The sequence below is a fragment of the Pararge aegeria genome, chromosome 27 (genome assembly GCF_905163445.1).
Source record: "Pararge aegeria chromosome 27, ilParAegt1.1, whole genome shotgun sequence".
In the NCBI taxonomy this organism is placed as follows: Eukaryota; Metazoa; Arthropoda; class Insecta; order Lepidoptera; family Nymphalidae; genus Pararge; species Pararge aegeria.
The window spans coordinates 3,953,516-3,974,373 of NC_053206.1; the positions used below are offsets into that span (position 1 = coordinate 3,953,516).

The window sequence follows — 20,858 nt, forward strand, 5'->3', positions numbered from 1 at the left end:
CAATGCGTCATACTGCACGTGTACAAGGCAATTAAGGATAACAAAAGCTAGACCGACCTCGGATGTTTCGGAGCTTCAAAGTCTTTTGTTACCTGATAACATAACATAAACAATAATACCGATAATAAATATTTACTGTCTACAAATATGAACACATTTCTTCGTAATAGAGAATGGCGTATCGCTATTAAGAGTGTTTCAATATGTGAGTTTTAACGCAAACCAACCAACTTGGGCTCACTCCAACGTTATAGGGAGTTTATCGTTATAAAGGATAACGTTATAAAGAGTTTACACTGTATTTGTATAATTGCACCACCTACCTCTTTTCTATGTTTTTTCCTTTCACGCCTTTGATTGAAATCACTATGTAGCGATAGGGCCACCAAATTGTACTCTCTTGCTCTGTAGGTATTTACTTTTTTTCTTTGTTGTACAATAAAAGTGTATTCATTCATTCATTCATTCACCGACTTAACTTAAAAATGTTGTAGAAAATATTTAATTTTTGCTGTTAAATAGTCTAATTATTTAGAATGATGCTTATCGAAGCCAGACGTTAATGTTTGAGTTCGCCCGGCATTCCACCATCAGTTCCTTTATTATGACGAGCATTTCCCAAGCGTATATCAATATCGAAGCGCAACCTATTATTGTGAAGTGCCGGTGACCATCCGTGATCTTCATCATCAGTTTAACTTGACCACCTTGACAGATGATCCAGATGTATCGAAATAAAATGGAAAAGTTATTTCAAAAATACTCAAATCGCAATAAGTGCACCTAGCTATATTTGAAGAGTTCCCTCGCATTCTCCAAGATAATGTTCTCATTCTTCTGAAGTAAGAAACATAAAAAAATAATTATTTACCCGAATTGAGAACCTCCTCCTTTTTTAAAGTCGGTTACAAAACACAAAATGAATTTTAACTAAGAACCTAGATACAAAATGGCTGAGTGTAGTAGACAGCACCTACACTAGCAACTCCACTAGCGTTTGGATAAATCGCTAACACGTTTGTCGAACCACTTTTGATGTGTTCACAAAAACCGACACCGTTGCCAAACACTCGCAAACACACACAAAAACAACCATTAACACGTTCGTGTTTGTACGTGGTGAACCCTATTTGCCCTTGTATGCCAAGCATGTGGAAGCGGCTTAACATGCAGAAAATACAAACAACGTAAATAAAATATATCTGTCTCCCTTTATCGGTTCCCATGAGTTCCATTATTTTCCACCTTAGTTAACGCTGGTATAACGCAAGGGAATGTCAGCAAATGTTTAATAAACATACTATTGAATTGCTTACTTTTTTTTTTCCATTCAACAATTCGGGATACGGCATGAATTACTCAGTTCCCAAGTTCCGATTTATGCCCCGTAAATGCGGCGTTGCCGCTCTTACTACCTATCTACAATTATTTCACTGATGCGAACTTCGATCTTATCCTTTGGGAATAAAGTAGATGTTTGAAAGCTTTCTCGACTCTGGCTGAGCAATAAAAATATGAGGCGATTTCCTAGGATCCCTTCTACCCTACTAAGATATCTAGGTATAAAGTGGCGAATAGACTATGCGCAGCGAACGAAAAAAGCATAGAAGACGCGTTTCTAAGAAATTGTCTTTCGAAACTAGTAGTAGTTAATTAGTCAATAAACGCACGCCCTTTAAAAGAAGGAACTTGAGTCGCAAAGAGCTCTTAATAGGTTCTTCTATTTGTCGTACGACACGGGACCAAGCGTGATTGGCCGGTAGTTACGTAGTGCCGCGGCTGCGCAGGACCAATCAGCAGTCTCTGAATCGTTGGATGATTTTATGCAATAAGGAAAGCAAAATAAATTAGATTAAAATAGCGTCATAATAAACGCCGATTTACTCCAAACTAAATGCACTCTATTAACAACATTCTGTTATTATGAATGTGAAAGTGTGTCTGTTTGTTTGTTACCTTGTTTTCGTATTAATTTGACCATATGGCATGGGTCAAGTATTATAGCTACGGGTTGACCGGTAGATGGGTGAGTAAAAGTAGTTTTTAAATCAGCGGGATAATCCAAGTTGCACCCAAGTACATTAGCGGTAGCTAAATTTGATGCGCAGCCATCAAACGTCAAACTAACTACATCTATTCCCACAGTAGCACATTTTTTAAGGCACGTTTTAATTATGTTTGCCCTTTGTTCCGCTGTAATGCCATTTATGAGAAAATAGCCTAATGGCATCTTCCATGAGTCATTTAAGGAAACTAACATGAGAACGTAGGCTTGAGTGGCGATCTCATCCGAGCCACATCCGAGTGATACAACTCCATCCATTTTTTTCCCATTAAATTTTTTTTGCTGCCTTATTGCCATTTCATCGACAATAAGGCAAGCAAGATTTTTATCAGTATATTCAAGTTTGGACTTGATCGCTCTAAATGATTCCTCTGTGAAACCAGGCTCACAGTCAACACCAAATTAAAGCATCATCTCAGACTAAATTTTTAATACATACTTAAATATATAAATATATTTTTAAATACTTACAGTACAACTAGGTGTAGCGACTTTTTTAATCATTCTGAACCCCTTCTTTGACAGATAAAAATCATCATCTCTAAAATGAATGGAACATATTCTCGAGCTTTTGCTAGGCATCCAATCATTTTCTTGTCTCTCTAACTGAACAGCTTTTACCCATTGTTCTCTTCGACAAGGGTTTTGTGGGAATCTAAATAAAAAAAAAGAAAATCAAATAAGAAAATCATATTATTTGTCACTAATAATTTTGAAAAACGATATAATTACAAAAGTTTAAAAAAAAATACTATATTTTCAAAAAATAATTACATCTGAGCATTGTAAATTAAATGCAGTTAGTTTTGTATAACGCTATCCCATTCAAAGCAAAAATTAAAAGTATGTAATAAATACTATCTGAGTCGAAATAATTGTATTATAATTACTTAACTACATATGGCATAACACCATCCATAAGGATAATACGTAATTGTAATTATTTAGATTTTAGTATAGTTATCGGTGTACTTACACGTGAAAAGTTATTCCACTATCCTTGTGGTGATGATCCGTATGATTTCGACACCATTTCACAACACATGAAGGCATTTTGAATTATTAAAATCTAGTTTTACGCAATTCGTTTAGCCGCCACTACGCACGAATGTCGCGAGTCAACTAGATTCGTTTGCGGTACAGTTTATAAGCCCCTCCCACCACGGGATAGTTTCCGTTACGCTATTTTTGAGTACGAGAAATGCTTCTATGCTTTTTTCGTTCGCTGACTATGCGATATACAGAGCACTGACACGGTTAGGTATCTAAATAAGTGATAATTAAATAGTTCAAACAAACTAAAAAAACACGCTTGGTATAAAAAACTAAACTAATTTCTTTCTTTTAGTTTATTCATAATAGCGATTTTTTTTAGTTTTTCTTGATCTATTATTTTTATTAGAGCAAAATTAATCGGTAACCCATCCACCATTAAAGAGATAAAATATATTTTTATTTATTCAGTGTGCCCGTCTCTCGAAATGCAAGTTCTAATTATTATTTAAAACAGGCCATTAAAAAGTAATAGCTAACGCCCTCTACCATCTAGTAGCTTAATGTTTTCTGTGGAATTTGTTAGGTATGCGAACGCCATAGGTTTTTTTTACATTTGGGTCTAGATGGCGCTGTAGTAATTAGTAAAAAATCTTATTTTTATAGTGAAAATTGGAATAATCTTTTCAGATTAGTGTATTGTCATCGGTCCTCGATATGTCTACAAAGTTTGAAAGAAATCTGACCGTTTAAAGTGGGTCAAAATCGCGCCCAAAGAAGTCGGTTACAAACAAACATACAAGTGAAGCTAATATAAAGCGTGTAAAAATGCAGTTAGTGTACTTTAATTTAATTTGACGGCCGACTGGCGCAGTTGGCTGCGACCCTGCTTTCTGAGTCCAAAGTCAAAGTCAAAGTCAAATATTTCTTTATTCAAATAGGCACATAGATGGCACTTTCCCTAGTCCCTAGCCGTGGGTTCGTTTCCCACAACTGGGACATGTTAGTGTGATGAACACGAATGGCTTTCAGTCATTGGGTGTTTATCTGTTTATTATAAGTATTTATGTATATCATTCATAAAAATATACATCAGTCATCTTAGTACCCATAACACAAGTTACGCTTACTTTGGGGCTAGATGGCGATGTCTGTATTGTCGTAGTATATTTATTTTTATTACAATAATAATTAATAATAAATAAATAAATAAATATACTACGACAATACACACATCGCAATCTAGTCCCAAAGTAAGCGTAGCTTGTGTTATGGGTACCAAGATAGCTGATGAATATTTTTATGAATATGATACACATAAATACTTATAATATACAGATAAACACCCAGACACTGAAAACAATTATGTTCATCACACAAACATTTTCCAGTTGTGGGAATCGAACCCACGGCCTAGGACTCAGAAAGCAGGGTCGCTGCCCACTGCGCCAGTTGGCCGTCATAATAATAAACAATAAATCATAAATTAATAATAATAATAGTACTTTATGCTGAATACCATTTCTCTAGCAGAAGTCACGCTAGGACCCTTGAGTGTCCTATTTATCGTGTAGTCTAATCTGCACTTAATATTAAAAGATCCATTTTTGTTTTTGTTTTTTTTCTACTTTCACGCAGCGAAAGAGCAACAGGATGTTATTTTTTTGTTGCATTCTAGGCTGGGAAGTAATGAACTCGATTTAAATATTATGTAAAAGTAAAATTATGAAAGCAATTCACCAACTCTGTTCAAAATGTCGCAATCGTCTTTACGTAAATAAATAACGGTTATTCAACTCAGTCGTGACCTTGAACTAATGATGCCGGCGCCAGCTATATTCTTGCATCAGGGTTGTAAAAGTACTATAATAAAAGGAAAAAATATCTAAAAACGTTTTTCACTACTATTTGATGATAAATAAAATTTCTGGTGTTACTTTGTAAAAGAAACTCCATATTAATATCTTAAAACGTATTATCATTTTAGTTTGTATAATTACAGCATATCTAACTCATTATATTCACGTCCATGGATATTGTGCGTTATCTGTGGTCACGTGGGTGGCAGCGTTGGACTAGCGGCGCGCTTATAGAGGGTAGAGTGTGGAGTGTAGAGGTAAGGAGAGTCATCTTATATGGGAGAAAAGTTGAAAAAGTGTCCAGTTGTATGCGCTAAATAACAGTTCAAAAATCCTCCACAATGGCGCTGGTGGATGCACAGGGTATGGTATGAATGTAGCAATCGTAGATGAATTGAAGTATGCCGAGTTAAAAAAATTAATGTCATTATCGACTAAAGTAGTTAATTATTGAGAATTTCAACAACTTACGTTGTACAAAATATTGTGGTAAATATAACCTTACTTCCTTGTTTATTTTTCAAGCCTACTCTAACAATATTTATATTTGGCGCTTCTTTTAAGAGTTACCCTGATGCAAATGTGGCGCCATCCTAATTTAATACATTTTGACGACACTTTTTCATATACACAGATGATCCTCCTTACCTCTACCCTATGGAGGGTAGACGCCACATTTGTATCAGGGTAACTCTTAAAAGAAGCGCCAAATATAAATATTGTTAGAGTAGGCTTGAAAAATAAACAAGGAAGTAAGGTTATATTTACCACAATATTTTGTACAACGTAAGTTGTTGAAATTCTCAATAATTAACTACTTTAGTCGATAATGACATTAATTTTTTTAACTCGGCATACTTCAATTCATCTACGATTGCTACATTCATACCATACCCTGTGCATCCACCAGCGCCATTGTGGAGGATTTTTGAACTGTTATTTAGCGCATACAACTGGACACTTTTTCAACTTTTCTCCCATATAAGATGACTCTCCTTACCTCTACCCTCCATAGGCGCGCTCGGCGCGGGCTTAAACGAAAAACGGGTGGTACGACGGCTGGAAAAATGGCGGGAAGGCGGTAGCTTTTTCCATTAAGTTGGCCGCTCCAGTCTGGCATAACAAACTACCCCGGGGCAGTGGTTACTGGTATCCATGAGGATTCCCCACGTAAGCGTACGTCTGCCGATTCCCGGCAGAGGCGTTTTGGGTATTTATAATTTCAGATTTTTACTCTGGTCTGGTCTGGTGGGAGGCTTTGGTCGTGGCTATTAACCATCTTCCGACAAAGATGTGACTCAAAGCCAATTAGCGTTCCAATGTCGCGCTATTACGGGCTTAGGCTTTACATTACTGCCATACCCCCTAACAGGTTTAAGATTTATAATCGTTGGCGGAGTAAACGAGAAGCAAATATACAAAAAAAAAATAAGCTACAGTAGAATGGAGATGAGAACCTAATCCTTTTTTTATAGTCTGTTGAAAATAAGGCCGCTCTATAGTTTATTTACATCTGTATATGGTCTGTATTGGTCGCGAAATCTAATATTATAAATGTGGAAGTTTGTATGGATCGATGTTTGTTACTCTTTCACGCAAAACTGCTAAACGGATTTGAAAATCTTTGCAGTAATATATATACAATCAAAACAGAATCAGGTTATATAGATCAGAATAACACATACGCTATAATTTGGTCAAAATATAAATAATAGGTACTTGAAACCCATTGAAGCTCCAAAGTACCTATCTAAATCTAAAAAAAAAAATACATCAGCTGCAAGGATTGCATAGGCAGGAGACATTTATCTCCCCGGGGAAAGAATAAAAATGTAACCTCACCCACAGCTTCATCAACTCTCAGAGCACTGGCGCACAAGTGGAAATAATATCCAAATAATATATGTGTTATAAAAAACGGGGGAAGTGACGATAATCTGGTGAAAGCTGAAAAAGAAAAAGTATCTAAATACTTGGCCCTTGCCCACGATTACCGCCATGTGGAATTTTGAGTCGACCGTTATTGTCCCGATCGTCGTTTCAGTCAATGGTCTTCTCGCGAAAAGCTTCGACCAACATCTTAAGAAGCTTTCGCTTGGTTATTGGATCGAGGTTCGGATACAGAAGGCAGTAGTCCTTGAAACGGCGCGTATTGTGAGGAGGTTCCTCACTCTGGAGCCCTGACCGCCGGTTGCTTGGGCATTCGAAAGCCCCGCAAGCGGAGGGTGGATGTTTTTTTATAAATTTTTAATAGTGTTTTTTATATTTTTTTTAAGCATTGTTAAGAATTAAAAAAAAAAACAATGAAAAAGAATAAATCATAGAATAATACAAAAACGGGGGTAAACTTCTCCTGTTCCATTTACCCGTCCTTTAGCAGGTTACGTTAGTTATATCCCCTGTCGGGGGATATAATAAGGGGATATAATCGGGAGATATAATCGGGGGATATAATTTTTGTCTCCTGCATATGCTAGCCCTGCTGAGAGCTTTCTTGGCGTACGATGCATAAACCGTTAGGCTGCCCGCACACACGTCGATATTATTGACAACATTCTGCGCATTGTGAATTATATTCATAAAAAAATATAGTACTACAATACACACATAAGCGCCAAAGTAAGCGTAGCTTATTTTTATGCATAACTAGCGTACCCAGCCCGCTTCGCCGGGCTAGATATTGCTTTATTTTATTTAACCAATAAACTTACATCATTAAATTTTTAATTTAAGTCTCATGATATATTAAATCATTTATCTCTCTCCGTATTCATTCTCTTCTTTTCTCTTCTCGAGCGGATGAAGATCATTATCTACACCGATGTACACCCAACATTCTATATCATCATAGTAAATAAAAGCTGTATTTGACAGTTTCACAGTTCAAAAATAGGAGTGCTCCGATCGTCACAAAACTTTACAGGTTTTAACTTTAACTTTACAGGTCAATCCGGAGATTCCCTGAAAGTTTCATTGGAATCGGTCCAGCCGTTTCGGAGCCTATACGGACCATACACTTTCTCTTTTATATATATAGATATAAATAAAAGTATTTATTATAAAAATAAACACCCGGACACTGAAAAACATTCGTGCTCATCACACATGTTCCAGTCGTGGGAATAGAACCCACGGCTATGGACTCAGAAAGCGGGGTCGCTGCGCACTGCGCCAGTCGGACTTCAAATGAAAGAAATACTAAAAACAGTAAATTGACTCACATAATTGGAGACATCTGCGTCATCTGCTGGGTCGTCGACGCGGTCGTCGATGTGGTCGTCGCTGTACGTGCTCTCATCGTCGGACGCGATACTGGCTCCTGACGCGACGGAATCGACCTGCAACAAAGATTTACATTGTTAGTTATGACGCCCCGACATCGGATAACTTTTTTTTTTTTAATTATTAATAAATATACTACGACAATACACACATCGCCATCTAAACCCGAAGTAAGCGTATTTAAAAAAAAAAATTATGAATGATATAGGTACAGCAATACTTTTAATATATAGATAAACACTGAAAAACACTTGAAATAATGAGAATGTTGAATCAATTTGGTCGCAACAAATGTTTGTCAAGTAATATAGAATCGCGTGAACCCGCTTCAAATAAATAAATAAATATACTGTGACAATACACACATCGCCATCTTGTCCCAAAGTAAGCGTAGCTTGTGTTATGGGTACTAAGATAGCTGATGAATATAATACACATAAATACTTATAATATACAGATAAACAACTCTGCCCACTGCGCCACTCGGCCGTCATAAGTTATAAGGTCTTTAAGACATTTAACTTTTTTTTTACAATCCGATTTCTGTCAAAGAATACGGTTCTTGGCAGAAATGTGATTTATTGTGCAAAAAAGTTTAATTTGCTATACTCCGCGAAAAGCAGGAGAATATGTATGGTGTAATTTATAATTTCTTCAATCCTTATACTCCACACCAAACAGATTTTCGGCAATGTACCCTCTACGCACGTTTCGCTCCGAAACCGGAGCATCCTCAGGAGATGTTGATTTTACAATATATAATTGTTAAGTCAACAATTATGCCTTAACAATTATTCATTGTAAAGTCAGTCGCGGAGTATAGCAAATTAAACTTTATTTTCATAATACATATATCAAGAAAAGTCAAAGTCAAAAATATCTTTATTCAAGTAGGCCCACAGGTGGCACTTTTGATGCGTACATAAGAACCACACGGTAGTGAGATGATGGCGATAACCACATTCGTAAACTTAAAACTAAAGCTACGAGGGTTCCAAACGCGTCCTGGTCTAAGAAGAAGCCCACAACAAACTTAGCCGGGTGTTTTTTTTTATGTTATCACCATCTCACAATGTCAGTTTAAATTATTAGAAGAGCAACCTGGTTAGAGCAATAATTTACACCCAACCTTTTACGTAGTCCTTTATACTATAATAGGACTTTTCTATAAGCTTACGTTTAATACAAACTTTGAACTTTTTAAGAGACATCTCCAAGATGTCAATTGGTAGTTCATTGTAGAATTGTATGCAATTTCCTTTAAACGAATTATGAATTGCACTGTAAGTTTATTCTTACTTCTAATGTTTAAATTATTGCAGTCGCATTTTTTCTTAAATTTAGAAATGTTTTTATGAACGTACATTAAATTTTCAAATATGTACTGACTATACACTGTCATTATTTTTTTTTAAATAAATTGATTGATTGCAAGTAAATATTCTGATGTTATACAAATACTTAATCACATCATTGTCACCGACATGTACTGTACCTACCTGCGGTACCTACATACAGGCAATGATCACTTTGAATCGCACGACGCGACGCTCGTAACGTTACCATGGTAACCTAATAAATCAATACACAGTATACGAAAATGGCCGATCGCGCCCGAAAGCGCGAGCCCGCATCGATCGTCAGGGTTGACACCAGGGCCGCACTCTACTTTGATATTTTAATTATTTAAATGTTTGCATGGTTTTCCATCAAAGTGAATCTATATAAAATGGTAATAAATGCCTATATCGTTTTATATATTAAATTACATTGATTGTTTCTGATTCAAAACGGGATTATATTTAAAAATAGTAGCAATAGCAGCAGTGTTTGACGGATGGACAAAAATTCCAGCAGTCCGCTTGTTCTCAAGCGGCTTACTACTCAAGGTTTTTAAACAGTGAAGAAATTAAAAGGAGTCCCTAAGTAGGTGCTCCTTCGAACAGTGGCGTGCATAGAGGGTATGCACAGGGTATGCAGATGATATAAAATGAAGAAAATCTCCAGTACGAGTTATAAATACTTAAGGGTAGGCTTTTTATAACTCTTACAAAGCCTTTCCTTAAGTGTTTCACGAACGAGTTGTTGACTCGAACTGGAGATTTACTTCATTTTATATCATCTGCATACCCTGTGTTTGATTATATTACATTTTTTTCTAAGTCGTTGGTTTTTTCTTTGCGGTGCATTAATTTTAGCAAAAGATAATATCTCTCTCTCGTGTGCATAGCTATCTTTCTAGGGGTGTCTAATAATAAAGACTGTAAATCCGAATTCCCTACAAAATTAATCGGGCTAACGGGAGGAGAAGTGATTTCTCTTCCTGGTGATGTTGACCCCAACTAAAATAAGGATTTTTGTTTATTTATTTATATAAAAACAAGGTTTACTCTGACCCACAAATATTTGGATACATTAAGGTAAAAATTCTAAATTTGGCCATGGTGTGTGTGAGTATCGGACTCCTAATTAGTTATTACTGTATTGAGGATATCACATATTCTACCGCGTACTAGTGGCATGAACAGTTGAGAATTATAAATAATGTACTGGCAAAGTGTACTGTTAAAACACATAACTTATTTCTTAAAATTAACTAAGTACCAAAGATGTTATAACAGTTATTAAAGAATTAAGATAAAAGTAACTTTAAAAATAAATTAATTAAGAGAAGTTAAAAAAGAAAGCTTAGTGGACAAATGTAATGTACAAATATATAAATAATATCATTTATTCACAGGATTATGAGATAGTAACAGGAATAAAAGCTAAATACTAGGTTTAGTGGAATCACTGATATCTAAACTGAGTAAAAACTCGCAGTATAGTTATCTGTGCTCTCCTCTGTATAATTATTTTTATACAAAAACAGTCTTACGACAAGTATATTATTTTGGATAAACAAAACGATTTAAACTTATCATGCGACATGCAAATAACGATTGAAGAAAAACTATTTTTGGAGATAAGGTAGCTTAATAGTGATTTAAATTATGTGTCAGGGTAATGAAATAAGTGGATGTGTGTGCGTACAGGTATATGTGTTTGTGTATGTGTGTGTGTATGTGTGTGTGTGTGTGTGTGTGTGTGTGTGTGTGTAAACGTGTGTGTGTAAACGTGTGTGGAGGAATGTGTATTGTGTATATATAATGCATGGATGTATATATAAAGCACTAGGTACATTTGAGATAATGAGTATCTATGCTATCATAATCAAGTAAAGAAGCCAGTCATGGTCATGCTTTTTACATCTAAACGATGATAGTGAGTGAATATAAAGAATTTTATTGGCCTCATGTATATGATCCTACTAAGGAAACAAATTTTTGAGAAAAGGAGGCGCGGGTTTGTGTATATTACATAAGGTGCTTTTTTGACGTTGCTATATCTACGATACATAATTTTTAGAGAATTATCATCTGGATTTTTGTCTTCATATGTAATTTATCTCGATTTTTTAAACATCTCAATGTAGCAGGTGTAACCCATGGCTTAGGCGGACTTTTACGATGCAATTTTGTGCTAAGCACGGTATTATTTTCTACGACATTTGAACCCACATGTATGAAAAGATCAGTGGCGACATTAAAATTGCAATCAAAACTAATATAAAATGTTTGTTTGTACCGAATAGGCTTCGAAAGTACTGGACCGATTTTAACCATTTCTTCGCCTAAAGAAAACTAAACTGTCACTATTATATAGGCTAGAATTTATATGCTGTTCCTACGGGATGCTTTAAAAACAATAACAAACGCGGACTATGTTGCGGGCAACAATTATTCTTTTATAAAAGGTATCTCAAACTTCACTTTAACTATAAAGCAACACTTAAGTCAAAACTTGATTACAAAGTATTGGACCAACCTCAATAGAAGGTACGACCTGCTTTTTCAAGTAGCTTCGTCCTCTTTGAGTCAAATATATGTCATCTTTATTAAAGTGAACTGAACAGATTCTCGAACCTTTAAGCGGTAACCAATATTTATCATTTCGTTCTAATTGAACTAGACGTATCCACTTTTCTCTTATATCAGTTTGAACCGGAAACCTAAAAATATAATAATAAATATTATTAACCATAATGTTAACTGATAAGTACATACTTAATAATAAAAGATAGACAACATAGTGAAAAGACAGCACCCAATAAATTTACACACAAATGCGGCCCTGGTCCGTCGTACAAAATGAACAAGTGCGAAATGAAGATGGCGTTATTATAACAAGTGGCATTTTATAATTTAAAATTTAAACTAAATGTGATAACTAACGTGTGATATGTAATCCCATCCACTTTTTTTATTTTTCGCATGTTATTTAGACACTTTTTAAAAACACAACCCGGCATTTCGTTCTATTACACGTGTAGCGTCACACGACCGCATCGATAGACTGTGAATAAGCTTCTATCGAACGGTTGCTCCCAGTTGAACGTTGAGAACAAAATTTGTGCGGCGTTTTAGAGTTATGAACACGCAGTCTACGTACCGTAGACACAATATAGTATGTGTATGTATGTGGACTATCTGGCACTGTATACGCTATGAAGTTAAATATTCTGTCGTACTTGCTCGTAACGTGGACCTTATCACATCGTTATAAGGCTAATTATCCAAGATGTCAAACTTTCGGCTTTCTTAGCGCATTCGCTTTTAGCTCTCGCGCCTCCCTCGACTGTAAAATGCAATATAACCACACTTGATGCATAAACTACTATTTATTGTAACTTGAACTTGAAAATTGCGACATGTCATTTATTGGCTATTTCATTTACTTTATATAAATTTAGATAGATATGTTATTTTAAGTAATTATTTTGGTAACTGTCAATTCATTCATAAGCGCTCAATTAAGCCTAAATCGAAAAATTAAATAAATATAGGTACCTACAAAGAGATTGGAACAAATAATAGTTCTTACATTTGGCAAGCATTTATTAAACTTTTGTGTTGAAAATTCATACGCCTTTGGCGAAATAAAATGCCGTCTTGCTGTATATTTTAATTTCAACTCGACGGGGTGTCGTTTTTGTGTCGGAAGTTAGGATAAGTTTGCCGTGTTCGAGGGTGTGTTGTTAGACTGTTTGGGGCATCGTAGCGGCCGAAAGGATAAACAAATTATGATTTTGTTTTTTTTTTGTTTCAATTGTAAAATAGTATAGATAGTTTTAAGCGATGTTTATGAGAAGCCGTGATAGTATTTCGCTTTCGGAGGGCCGAGTTCGAGCCCCGGAACGCACATTAAATTTTTCTGAGTTATGTGCGTTTTAAGTATTTTAAATATCACTTGCTTCAACGGTGCAGGAAAACATTGTGAGGAAACCTGCATGCCTGCGAGTTCTTCATAATGTTCTCAAAGGCGTGTGAAGTCCACCAATCCGCACTGGGCCAGCGTGGCGGACTACGGCTTTAACCCTTTTCATTCAATTAGAACGAAATGATAAATTTAAAGATTTTAAAATAATGACAGTGTATAGTCAGTTCATACCTATTTGAAAATTTAATGTACGTTCATAAAAACATTTCTAAATTTAAGAAAAAATGTGACTGCAATAATTTAAACATTAGAAGTAAGAATAAACTTACAGTGCAATATACTAGGTTACATAAAATTCATAATTCGTTTAAAGGAAATTGCATACAATTCTACAATAAACTACCAATTGTCATCTTGGAGATGTCTCTTAAAAAGTTCAAAGTTTGTATTAAACGTAAGCTTATAGAAAAGTCCTATTATAGTATAAAGGACTACGTAAACGATAAAAAAGCTTGGGTGTAAATTATTGCTCTAACCAGGTTGCTCTTCTAATAATTTAAAATGACATTGTGAGATGGTGATCACAAAAAAAAAAAAAACACCCGGCTAAGTTTGTTGTGGGCTTCTTCTTAGACCAGGACGCGTTTGGAACCCTCGTAGCTTTAGTTTTAAGTTTACTAATGTGGTTATCGCCATCATCTCACTACCCTGTGGTTCTTATGTACGCATCAAAAGTGCCACCTGTTACACTTGAATAAAGATATTTTTGACTTTGACTTTGACATTGTGGTAGGAGACCCTGTAGTGGGCCGGTAATGGGTTGATAAGTCATATACAGAAGAATAATTATTTTTACGCAACTTATAATAGATTTCAAATCCAAAATGGCGAACTAAGTTTTCTTTTTACATTTCCCTCAAAATGTGTACTCAATGAAGGAAACATTATGTATCGGGGTTTTTTTTAATTTATAATTAATGTTATTTATAAATAAATTAAATAATAAATATATTAAGACAATACACACATCGCCATGTAGCCCTAAATTAAGCGTATCTTGAGTTATGGGTACTAAGATGAACTGAATTGAAGATAGGAACCTAATATTATAAAGAAGTAAAGTTTGTGAGTTTGTGACACTGTCGGCGGTAATCTCGCGATCTACTGATTCGATATTGAAAATTCTGTCATCAATATAAAGCCAAATTAGTTGTGTGCCATAGGCCATCTTTATATATATATTTCTTGTGTGCGTGTGTTGTCACTGAACTCCTCCTAAACGGCTGGAGCGATTTGAATTAATTTTTGGGTATGCGTTGGGGTGACACACTGGATGGTTTAGATTCACAAATCAGCCCGACAGATGGCGCTGGGGTCCGCTAGTATTATATAAAACCTGAAAACTGAAAAGAACATTTCGTGGTAGTCGGATTTGCAAAGTCTGAGAAAAAACGGTCGAACCAAAATGTTTCTTACGAAGGCTGCCTTAACGCTGAGAGATATATGATGTGTGAGTTCTATAGAAAACTCTACAAGCTTATGCGTACAAAAAAGTCCACGACAGCTTTCGTATATTATATTTAAGTGGCAAAAGTAGTTTTTTATATTAAAAATATAATTTAAATCATTATTAACTAGATTTGCCCTGCGGCTTTGCCCGCGTAATTTTGGGAGGAAGCGTACTGCTACATAGTCTACACCTATAGTCATATATGAGATTTTTAGATTTTTTCGCAAACTTATTTTTATCTTACGGTTTTTTTTTTTTATGAATAATGTACTATATTATTTCTAATACCTCCAAGAATATGTATAAAAAGTATCATGAAGATCGGTTCAGTAGTTTTCGCGTGAAAGCGTAACAAACAAACTTACATTCACTTTTATAATATTAGTCCAGGTAGGTCATGTTTATTGGTCATAATATCAGAAATTGTGAATTCTTATCTTGCAATAAGTAAACTTATCGTCTTAAGTATTTTAAACAAAAACCCTTTTACTGTACCTATATAATTTGGATTTGTATGGTGTTAGATACGAAGACGCGACCATGTCGTAATCTTTTGAGTGATGTTAATTCTATTTTTTATAAGTTCACAAGTGTCGAAGCTGAAGTGGCAATGGGCGGGGCACATAGCTCGGAGAACCGATGGACGTCGGGGTTCCAAGGTGTTGGAATGGCAACCCCGTACCAGTAAGCGAAGCGTTGGTCGACCCCCAACCAGATGGACAGACGACATCAAGCGAATAGCGGGGAGCCGCTGGATACAAACGGCCCAGAATCGTGGAGTTTGGAACTCCCTACAAAAGACCTATGTCCAGCAGTGGACGTCTATCGATTAATTTGATGATGATGGTATGTTCACATATCAATCTATTTTAATAAATAATAATAATAAATATACTACGACAATACACACATCGCCATCTAGCCCCAAAGTAAGCGTAGCTTGTGTTATGGGTACTTAGATGACTGATGAATATTTTTATGAATTATATATACATAAATACTTAGAAAATACATATAAACACCCAGACATTGAAAAACACTTAATGCTCATCACACAAACATTTTCCAGTAGTGGGAATCGAACCCACGGTCTTGGACTCAGAAAGCAGGGTCGCTGCCCACTGCGCCAGTCGGCCGTCAATTTAGATAATAATAATTTCAGGTTTATAACACACTTATACATACATTCATATACACACACACGCACACGACCACACACACACGCACACACGCACACACACACACACACGCACACACACACACACACACACACACACACACACACACAGAAATACACACATGTTGTAATTATCTTTGGTTAACCTTTATAATTTTTAACTATACTTAATTTTGATTTATATAACTTTGATCTACTTATTTATTTCAATTTGTATATTATGTTATGGAAGAGCGGGGCCGCCTGCCACAAGTACTAGTAGTGATACTAGTAACTTACTAGGATTACCCCAATTTCAATGTATTATGTTGCTGTACGAAACGAAATAAATATTTTTATTTTTTTTTTTTTAATTTAATTTTAATAATCTATGTTTGCTTATATCTGGTTGGAACTCCTGAAGGACCGTATATATTTTTTTTTTATCTCTTTTAAAGAGCTGAGTCACTAAAGTGACTATGTAGCTCTTGTACTAACTACCTTACAAACTAGCTTATTCTACGTCTACCTACATCCCTACTGATCCCTACTAATATTATAAATGTGAATGTAAGTTTTTTTGTTACGCTTTCACGCAAAAACTGCTTAACCGATCCTCATGAAACTTTGTACACATATTCTTGGAAGTGTTAGAAGTAATATAGAATACTTTTTATTCCGACATTAAGCTCGGTTCCTTTGGGAGAGGGGATGAGTGTTTGACGATTTTACACCATAACTCCGACAAATTATAGCCGATTTAAATAATTATTTTTGTACTATAGAGGTTATAATGTGTTTAATTTTGCCCAAACTGTGGTTTGAGATAGAGGACAGAACGTCTCAGCGGACAGCAGAGCAGCAAACCCCTCATTTAAGGCTTAGCAATACTACATAGTTTAATTTTTTTAGATCTACAATTAAATTTAATGCCACATCAAAACGCAGACGAAGTCGCGGGCAACAGCTATTTATATAATATTTTTGTAACAGATTATGACATTACATATGGGATTGATATATGTATTATGAAAATTAAGCTCAATTTACTATACTACTAGCGACGGGCTCCCTGGCGCGGCGGTTAGCGCTGTGAATTTAATTAGGAGGTACCGGGTTCGATCCCCGGAAGGGCAATTTGAGAACTTATAATTTCTGAATTTTTCTGTGGCTAGTTACCTAATTATAAATAACACCATACAGATTCTCCTGCTGTTCGCGGAGTATAGCAAATTAAGCTTAATTTCCATAATATATTATGGATTTCCGCAAAGTAAAGCCTGCTTCTATCGAATATTAAAACCTTTATTAGTGATTTTTCTTTTTGTTTCATTCTGCATACCAAATCTTGCGTTTTAATGTCCATATCTAAGACCGAAGCTGGATCCCGTCTGTTACATCGCAAATCTTCTAGATTTTGAATAATGGCCTTGGATTGTATTACTGTCTTGCGGTATCGCCGAGTTTTACACTGTAGGCTCTTTATTTTTTTTCTTTGCTCGGTTATAACTTGTATGTTTCTCTGAATTTCAGCACGTAGTCTTTTTGCGCTCGGAGTATCTGCTAACGCCGCTCTTGGCGCAACGAAATGATTATCTGTGGACTAAAAAAAACAATTACTTAAAGTCAAAGTCAAAGTCAAATATTTCTTTATTCAAATATGCACATAGATGGCACTTTTGATGCGTACATTACATATAAAAAATTTAAATAGGAGTGAGTTGATGGCGATAAATAAATTCGTCAACTTAAAACTAAAGCTACGAGGGTTCTAAACGCGCCCCGGTCCAAGAAGCAGCCCACAACAAACTTAGACGGTTGTTATTTTCTTTTACGTTATCATCATCTCACATTGTCATATAAAAACTATTAAAGAAGCAACCTGGTTAGAGCAATAATTTACACCCAGGCGTTTTTATCGTTGACGTAGTCCTTAATACTATATAATAGAACTAAGTCGTATATTGAATAAGCAAATATAATATCCCACTGAGCAGTGGCGTGCAAAGAAGGTATGCACAGGGTATGCAGATTATATATAAAATGAAGTAAATCTCCAGTACGAGTTATAAATAATTGCGGGTAGGCTTTATATAACTCTTACAATGCCTATTCTTAAGTTTTTTATACTAGAGGTTTTCTTCATTTTATATCATCTGCATACTCTGTACATATCCTCTTTGCACGCCACAGACAGTAGGAAGGACTTCGACCTCAGTTTCGGGGGACCGAGTTCGAATCCCAGCACACACCTCTAACTCTTCTATATAACGGTAATTTTAAGCAATTAAAATATCACTCGCTTCAACGGTGAAGGATAACATCGTGTGGAAACCTGCATGTCTGAGAGTTATCTACTGAGTTTCTTCTCGGTAGAATCTGCTTTCCGAACCGGTGGTAGAGTCACTACAAACATACATACTTGACGTTTCAAAAGTGCTTATACAGTAGGCCTACTTGAAATAAATGAATTTTGAATTTGAATTCATTCATAACGTTCTCAAAGGTGCGTGGACTTCCTCAAAATGTGTTAAATGAAGAGAAATATTATGTACAAAGGTTTTTTAATTTATAATTAATGTTATTAATGAATATATTAGAACAATACACATCGCCATCTAGCCCCAAATTAAGCGTTCGAATCCCAACACGCACCTCAAAATTTCTAAGCTAGTACGTCCGTTTTAAGTAATAAAAATATCACTTGCTTTATATAACAGAACGTGTGGAAACCTGCATGCCTGAGAGTTCTCCATAACGTTCTGGAAGGCGTGTGGAGTCCACCAATCCGCACTTGGCCAGCGTGGTGGACTACGGCCTTAACCCCTTCTCGTTATGGGAGACCCGTGCCCTTTGTGTGGGCTGGTAACGGGTTGATATGATGATGTTGATATATTGATAAATTCATAAAAAGGTTTTACAACAAATCCGCTGTTGAGACACCCTTTTAAGTAACGTCACTGTGCTAGGATGTCCCGCCCACCCGTGTCCCTAATACCGGGCGACCAGTAGGTTAGGTTTGGGTTTTCTGGCTGCCTTTCAGCCAGTGAGTCCCACATACCCCTCCGGTGCACCTCCGAGTGCCCTGTTTCCGAAAGATGAAGATGAAGATGCGACAATCAAGGGATTTTTTTTTTTTTTTTCAAGGCATTTCGCGGCGTCTGAAAAAAAAAGGATGTCCCGCCCTTCCATAGGAAATATTTATGGTGAAATTTTTAGTCTAAACGAATACTATTGGATTATCGCTTGTTTATGTATGTGTGGGTGCGTGGTTGTTTGAGTGTGTGCGTGTGTGTGTGAATTTTTATGGTGAAATTTAAACCAATACTATTCGTGTGTGTATTTGTGTGTATCTGTGGCTGTATGTGTGTATGTATGTGTGGGTGTGTGGTTGTTTGAATGTGTGTGTGCTAATAGGCCAAAAATGCATTAATCAATCGTCACTTACAACATTGTCTGTACTCGGTGTCACCGCTGATGAACCTGCAGGTAATACCTCGGCTTTAGGATGGTCATTACTTGCGGACTGCAAATTAAATATTATTTCTTTAATACAATATTACTAGCTGCCTCCCTCACCGTTTAGTACGTTTATTTTACCAAATCCCTTGAAAGTCCCGTTGAAAGGTCTAGTTGTTACTACTTACCTCTGTGCGAAAAATAAAGTTTATTGGTGGCTTAGTTAGGGCGAAGAGGAATGATAAACAAACAAGAATCATGTCTATTGCGTCATGTTTTATGTCAAAGTGAATGTCAAATACTTATTTATTCAAATAGGCACATATATGGCACTTTTGATGCGTACATTACATGTAAAATATAACATAGAAGTGAGTTGATGGCGATAACTAAATTGGTCGACTTAAAACTAAAGAGGGTTCCAAACGAGTCCAGGTCCAAGAAGAAGCCAGCAACAAACTTAGCCGGTTGTTATTTTTTTTTTTTGTTATTACCAACTCACATTGTCATTTAAATTTATTAGAAGAGCAACCTGGTTAGAGCAATAATTCACACCCAAGCCTTTTTATCGATTACGTAGTCCTTTATACTATAATAGGACTTTTCCATAAGGTTACGTTTAATACAAACTTTGAACTTTTTTAAGAGACAAGTCCAAGATGTCAATGGGTAATTTATTTGAGAATTGTATGCAATTTCCTTTAAACGAATTATGACTTTTATGTAACCTAGTATATTGCACTGTAAGTTTATTCTTACTTCTAACGTTTGAATTTGCGTGACTGCAATACAAAGTGCCACTTGGGCCTACTTGAATAAAGACATTTTTGACTTTGACTTTGACAGTAATAGGTGCAAGTACAAAATATAAAAAACATTCAGTTACGATATTCAGAACAGCATGCGATGATTAAGAAAAAAGATAACTAAATATTCCGTGAATATTTCAAGCTGCGTGTTGCATTTATAGATATCGAGTAAAAACGAGCATTCAAAATCACGTTGGTTGAACGGGAGCCCACGTCAATATTTATTATATTGTTTATAGTAATTTTAGTTATTGCGGCACAGAAATACCTCTGTGAAAGTTTCGACCGTCTTACGGTTTATGAGATACGGACAGATAGACAGACGCACGGAGAACGTAGCTTCTGTAATAGGGTTCCGTGCCCAATGGATAAACTAATTATGTTCGATTAAAGAAAAGTAAATAACTGTTTCTGTAACCCCTCCTTCTAATTGTGGGAGGCCCATGAGAGAGTGAGACCCATGCCC

The 20,858-nt window shown here is 35.8% G+C and overlaps 1 protein-coding gene across 7 annotated transcripts in view; it reads right to left on the bottom strand.

Annotated features, from left to right (window-relative positions):
• The window catches only part of LOC120635674, a 53,257-nt gene that overhangs the window by 19,511 nt on the left and 12,888 nt on the right, over window positions 1–20,858 (bottom strand). For 5 of the 7 annotated variants that reach the window (XM_039906770.1, XM_039906767.1, XM_039906765.1 and 2 more), the window contains one exon: window positions 8,139–8,255. In XM_039906770.1, coding sequence (XP_039762704.1) covers window positions 8,139–8,255 — 117 coding nt within the window. Of the gene's footprint in view, window positions 1–2,536; window positions 2,721–3,041; window positions 3,292–8,138; window positions 8,256–20,858 lie in introns of those variants that run through there. The other 2 variants (XM_039906769.1, XM_039906766.1) reach the window with 2 other exon arrangements.